The following is a 7,129-nucleotide window of genomic DNA, read 5'->3' as shown; positions in this document are numbered from 1 at the left end:
GTGTATATTGTTACAAAAGATTTCTATTCTAAATAAATACAGTTCTTTTTAACTTTTTATTCATCAAATAATCCTGAAAAAAGTATCTCAGGTTATAAAAACATATTAAGCAGCACAACTGTTTCCAACATTGATCATAAATCAGCATATTAGAATGATTTCTGAAGGATCATAAGACACCAAAGACTGGAGTACTTGCTGATGAAAATTCAGCTTTGCATCACAAAAATAAATTACATTTTAAAGTATATTAAAAAGAGAACCATTATTTTAAATTGTAATAATATTTCATAATATTACTGTTTTTTTTTTTTTAACTGCAGGCTTGATGAGCATAAGAGACTTCTTTCAAAAACATTAAAAATAGTAACGTTTCCAAACTTTTGACTGGTACTGTATATATGTATATATATATATATATATATATATATACACTTTTTAACCACAAATGCTCGTCGTTTACCATCTCTGAGATGCGCCACGTATTACGTCATCACGTTGGAAAGGTCATGTGTCACGTCATCTGTCTAAGTTATTTGTCTGTGTACTCCAGTTCAATGGAGTTCGATGTTGTACTCCGTCCAACATCTTTGTTTTAATTTATTATAATTTTTTTTTCATGACCTTTCCAACGTGATGACGTAATACGCATCTCAGAGATGGTAAACGACGAGCATTTGTGGTTAAAAAGTATATATATTTTTTTTTTGTGAAAATGACCAATCGTTTCATGAGATAAGACCCTTATTTCACGTGTCGAGACTTTGAAGCTGCATTGAGACGGACATTTGAACCTTCTTTGAACATTGGGATAGTTGGTTGCCATTGAAGTCCATTCTGTGTAGAAAAATCCTGGAATGTTTTCCTCAAAAACCTTCATTTCTTTTCGACTGAAGAAAGACAGACATGGAGATCTTGGATGACATCGGGGTGAGTAAATTATCAGCAAATTTATTTTTTGTAAGTGAACTAATCCTTTAAGATCAGCCAGTCAACTAGACATCCGGGCGACCGATTTAGGAAATGAGAAGGTATGCACGTCTTCTCCGATGGCGTTTCTGCTTTGAGGTCATCAGCTCTGCAGATGAGAGTGTGAGCACAGCGGTTCTGGGTCAGTCATCTCCACTCCTCACACATGGGACAGGGTCAGTGCTGACACCAGAACTTAATATACATCTGATCAAACGCTCATTGGACTGTTTTTTTTGTTGTTGTAAACAAATATTGCACAAATACACTTTCTTCAGGTTTCTTTGATGAATAAAGTTACATTATAATTGTCGTTACCGTTACTTTTTATCAATTTGATGCATCCTTGAGGAGTAAAAATTGATTTACCCCAAACTTTTGAATGCCACACACATACATATACACTGTAAAAAATTGAATGATCAATAAGTTATGACAACATATGTTTTTTACATTGCTTTAACACATCAAAATAAGTTAATTTTGAAAATTAAGCAATTTTCAACTTAATTTTTACAAGATTTAAATCAATTTAACTAATTTTAATGAAATATAAGTTGAAATGACTTGAACATCCAAGTTGATTGTACTTAAAAATTTGAGGCAGCAACTTTTTTATATATATATATATATATATATATATATATATATATATATATATATATATATATATATATATAAAAAAATAAAAATAATAATAATAATAATAAAATAATAATAAAAAAAAAATAATAATAATAATAATAAATAAATAAATAAATAAAGAATGGATTAGTATTTGCACGTGAAATTTTTATAATATTTTAATTACATAAAACAATATTTATAATTGTGTTTAAGGTGATCTGACCAATGATGGCCATATTTCTGAATAGTATGCAAATATTAAAATAAAGGGGGAATTTCCATATTTAATTAAAACTTCCTTATGTGGATGACAACACTGTAACAAATTTAACTGCAGTTGATAAAATATTTACAAAAGCAGGCAATTATGTAATAATCAAATCATGCCTACAACAGTCATGTGTAACCTCAGCATTTTTAATAAACCATACACTTCATAGTGAAGTCAAAAATTCAACAGTGAAAAATGTAATCAAGCTGCGTTCACATAACAGCAGATCATAAACGTATGATCATAATAACCGTGTGTATCACTCAGCAAACTCACCTTCAGTCCTTCACTGGGCAGCCTGTAGCCAAACCGGGCCGGCAGGTCATCAAAGTTCTCCGTCTTATTGTCGAATGAATACTGAAAAACAAACGCAACCATTAATTATTGTCCGGCAACCGTGTGTTTAAATGTTGCATGTCAATTAACTGTTGCAGGACCAGTGTTAGAGACTTACAGCTGATATATCAGCCTCCACAGGCAGGAGATTGAGGAAGGCGAATATCTGAACCGTGAAAATGGTGTAGATCTGAGTGGCAGAGAGCATCAGCATCCCCAAAGAGAGCAGCATCTTCAGATCCGCTTCAGTTACACCTGCAAACACACAGAACTGATACATCACACGTCAACAGGAAGTCCCCTTCAAAACCATTTCCTGTTTCTGAGGCCCAATTCCACCCTGTTTGTCCGTTCACAGGAAACGGATGGAAAAAATCCAGTATATTGGACATTTTTAAGAGCCTTTTAAAAAACTGGGCACTGGCGAAATAATCCTTATAATATAATGAACTATTAGCAATTTGCTTGCAAAAAATATATATATATATAATAAACAGGACTTGACATTAATAACACCCACCAAATGTGGGTGTATCCAGTCCCTCCTATTAGCCACTTTGGCGCGTTGAATAATATATACATTTTTCAATTGTAGTCTTTTAAAAAGGCACCTGAAATAATAAAGTGCCATGTAGTATTGTCAAAAATACAGATTTTTCGAATATCAATACTGAAATATTCGAAACGCTTCCAATATTCACTCATACACGATACCAGCTGCTCTCTCATGAATCTCTCCGACGGCGAGTTACACATAAACCCGCCTCCCCTCACTCACTCGTTTCATTTACTCCGGATGAATATTGTTGGTGTTACAGAGCTTTAATTTCGGCGAGGGATTGCTCGTATTGTGCCTAATTGTTACTCTTTTTGCAGATTTTGTGCTCACACCCAAAGTGCGCACGCATAAAGCCGCTTCTCAGCACTAAATTGAGCTCTTTTTCACTGCTTATTGCGCTTAAGCAGTGAAATACACACAAAATAATGTCGAAATGCCGGTCTTGGCGAGTATTCACGTAAACACAGTGAGTTGTGTTTTAGATGAACATAATAAAGGGTTGAGAAAGAAAACGCATGTGTGACAGTTAAAGTGACAGCAGCCTAATATTCCTTCTGCCAAATTATGAGATAATATTAAAAATTTTAATGTTATCGATGTCAAAATGGTGGCCAGTGAAAATGCTGGGTGGCTAATAACTTTGGAAAACCACTAGCCAGTGAGCTAAAAATAATAATAATGTCAAGCCCTGATTATAAATGTATGGAAGCTTGTTTCCGCCACACAATAAAACATTTTAAAAGATAATTGCGACTTTTTATCTCACAATTGCGAGTTTACATCTCGCAATTCTGACTTTATTTCTCAGAATTGCGAGATATAAAGTCAGAATTGTGAGATATAAACTATTCTGAGGTTAATATAAAAAAAGTCTGTCTTTTTTTTCCCTTAGAATTGGACTTTATATCTCACAATTCTGAGAAAAGATGTCAGAATTGCAAGATATAAACTCGCAATTATGTGTTATAAAGTCAGAACTGCGTGATATAAAGGCACAATTGCGAGAAAAAAAGTCAGAATTCTGACTTTATAAGATGCAATTGCGACTATATTTCACGCAATTCTGACTTTATATTTCGCAATTCTGACTTTATAACACGCAATTGCGACTTTATTTCACGCAATTGCGACTTTATATCTCGCAATTCTGACTATAACACGCATTTGCGAGTTTATAACACGCAATTGCGACTTTATTTCACGCAATTGCGACTTTATAACACGCAATTGCGACTTTATTTCACGCAATTGCGACTATATCACGCAATTGCGACTTTATTTCACGCAATTGCGACTTTATAACACGCAATTGCGACTTTATTTCACGCAATTGCGACTTTATATCTCGCAATTCTGACTATAACACGCATTTGCGAGTTTATAACACGCAATTGCGACTTTATTTCACGCAATTGCGACTATTTCACGCAATTGCGACTTTATTTCACGCAATTGCGACTTTATAACATGCAATTGCGACTTTATTTCAAGCAATTCTGACTTTATATCTCGCAATTCTGACTTTATAACACGCAATTGCGACTTTATTTCACGCAATTCTGAGAAATAAAGTCAGAATTGCGAGATGTAAACTCGCAATTGTGAGATAAAAAGTCGCAATTATCTTTTAAAATGTTTTATTCTGTGGCAGAAACAAGCTTCCATATAAATGTATATATTTTTTGATAAAGTTTCTTTTGGACACGTTTGCAGTTACAGGGCTAATGGGACCATGATAAAGAGCCAAACCTTGACCCATGTCGATTTCTTGCTCAACAATGGTGTGAATTTAAGGCTGAACTACCAAAAAAAATCTATATTTTTGCAATACCATTTGTTGTAATCACAGGTAATCGACGCCTATATTTAGCAGACCACCCACTCCTAGTCATCGCTGAAAACAGCAATACTAGCAAATATGCAATGTACTTAACTGTGTTAAAACTAATGATAAACTAATAATACAACTAAAATTGTAATACAATACAATAATACAAAAAATTACGAGTATTAAAATGACCTGGCCATCAAAGGGTGCGGGGCAAACCAGCTTATGTCATCTATAATTGTACTTTAGTACCTTTCATTTTTAGTATTTACTGCACACAAAAATACAGCTCATTGTACAATTTTTAGACTACAGATAAACAGACGTTTGAAGAAAAAACAAGTTTATTTAACCTTAAATAAACCCTTTTATGACATCCATTTATCTCTTGTATAGTTTTAAATGATCTACTTTACTTTATCTGATCATGCTTTTTACTCTCTTAACAGCATTTTGTACAAACATCGGGCTGCAAAAAATAAATGTAATCTCAAACTAGCTCGAACTGACTTGTAATGTCGCAAACCACACTGGTCTGTGATTGTATTAGCACGCTGGCTAACACACTTTAGCTTAACGATCTACTTTAAATCTAACGTTACATCACATTACCAAAGTCTGCACGTCAAAATGCCATTATAAAACATATCGATGTTCACACTGACACGCAAAAGAGGAAAATGATCAAAGAGAACCGCAAATAACCCAAACGACGTGACTGTGCCTCTATCAGCAAAGAGAAAGATTAAAAAAAAATAAAACTAGAGGATGAAGCAGCGACTTACCATTACATTAGATTGTGCGCTTTGGTCCTGGTATATAATAAAACCCCAATGACATTACAGCTGAGTGAAATGATAGGCTTTAAACTGCTTCCTACGAGCTCATATGGTCGGCAGGCCAGACTGAATGTCAACAGTGATCCAAAAACACACACACTCACATACACACACACACACACACTCCTGCTGAACGACACACAGCGTCCTCTAGCGCACGGACGTGTGTATTCGATTTACATATTAAAACCAGTGTATGAAATGGCAAATATAAATTATCAAATAGAATTTTCATTTTCATTTTGCACCAAACGTTTCACAAATGTAATGGAAAATGTAAATTTAAATACAGAAATGCATATTACATTTCAAATTGAATATTGCAACCCATTTTTGCTTCCATACTGACCCGAGATGGTCTTCTGTTATTACTGGGAGACAGTGTTGGCGGTTTTCTCGTTACAAGTAAGTTACGTAATCAGATTACTTTTTCAAGTAACTAGTAAAGTAACGCATTGCTTTTTCAATTTACAACAAAATATATAAGTTACTTGTTCAAATAAGTAACGCTAGTTACTTTTTCACATTTATTGACTGACAGCTCTCCTGTCCCCGTGTTGAGAAATAAAGCGAGGAGGTGTTGTGTTCGCTGTGTGTGTGTGTGTTCACTGTGTAAACATGATGTTATTTTAGTTCTAGACTAAATGTGAACATGCATTACTCATCTCACTTGCACGAAAACATTCAGTATTCCTCAAAATGAATAAAAACAGTAAAATGCAATCTCAGAATTTTATGCAAAACTTTTATAATTAAATATATAAAATTACACAAATATGCTTTATGTATTTAACCTCACTTTATTAACCAATGTCTTTGCTGCTCACCTTCAAGATCTAATTCAACCATACTAATGAGCAAAAATTACTTTAGATTAGATTTAGAAATAAGAGTGTTGAACTTCCTTCTCCTGCATCCTATTGTTCTTTAGTCCAGAATATCAGCAGCTGAAAGGTTTGTGTGAGCGGCGCCCTCTACTGTACAGGCGTAAGTATGCATTTCCTTCAGCCTGAGGCTTGTTCATTTCACCTTTGGTGTGAAAGGGCCTTTACATTTGCTCAAAATATAACTCTTTTTTTTTGTTATTAAAAAACAATCAATGAAGCCCAGCCTTGGTACTTCAAAAAAAAAAAAAAAAAAAGTACTTACTGAATTCGGACACTAAGTGCATACTAGTTTGTGCTTTTTAATAATTATTTGAAACTTAGCAAACTGGCAGCTCCAGTAGTAAGATGAAAAGATTTACCTTGAACTCTGTCATTGAAACTATGTATAAAACTCAATAAAACAGGTTAATAATCAATTAAAAAGGGATTTATACCTGTATGGTACTACTCTGTACCCACATTGGACCAGCGGTTTGGAAAATGGATGATTGGGCTGCGAGCGCCATCTTCTGGTCACACGCGGGAAGTCATTCGGCGCGACCCTCACAGTGCATTATGGGTATTCTCTAGCTGTTGAGCGTATATCGTTGTACATTCCTTATTGCAGTGCATTGTGGGTTTTAGGATTTAGGGCTAAGGTTGCAGGCTTGCCTTCAAGTGGCTTTGATAGCGAACGATTGACTGAACGACATTACGTTACACTTTAAAAAATAATTCTGCTCACTATAGTCCTGTACTGTTAGAAATGTATTTTAATGTATTCATTAATTTTAATCATTTTTGTTTAGATTAAACAATTTACTTTTGACAGTT

The 7,129-nt window shown here is 34.2% G+C and overlaps 1 protein-coding gene across 2 annotated transcripts in view; it reads right to left on the bottom strand.

Moving 5' to 3' along the window:
- The window catches only part of rnf13 (ring finger protein 13), a 32,735-nt gene that overhangs the window by 23,499 nt on the left and 2,107 nt on the right, over positions 1 to 7,129 (bottom strand). Inside the window, exons 1-3 of one of the 2 annotated variants that reach the window (XM_084415941.1) lie at positions 5,376 to 5,581; positions 2,322 to 2,458; positions 2,144 to 2,224 (exon numbers count right to left, since the gene is read on the bottom strand). In XM_084415941.1, coding sequence (XP_084272067.1) covers positions 2,144 to 2,224; positions 2,322 to 2,435 — 195 coding nt within the window. In that variant the 5' untranslated portion in view covers positions 2,436 to 2,458; positions 5,376 to 5,581. Of the gene's footprint in view, positions 1 to 2,143; positions 2,225 to 2,321; positions 2,459 to 5,375; positions 5,582 to 7,129 lie in introns of those variants that run through there. The other variant, XM_084415942.1, reaches the window with a different exon arrangement.

This window comes from Rutilus rutilus (genome assembly GCF_951802725.1).
Source record: "Rutilus rutilus genome assembly, chromosome: 8".
NCBI lineage: Eukaryota > Metazoa > Chordata > Actinopteri > Cypriniformes > Leuciscidae > Rutilus > Rutilus rutilus.
Note: the sequence above shows the minus strand (reverse complement) of the source record. Positions and strands in the feature narration are given on the sequence as shown.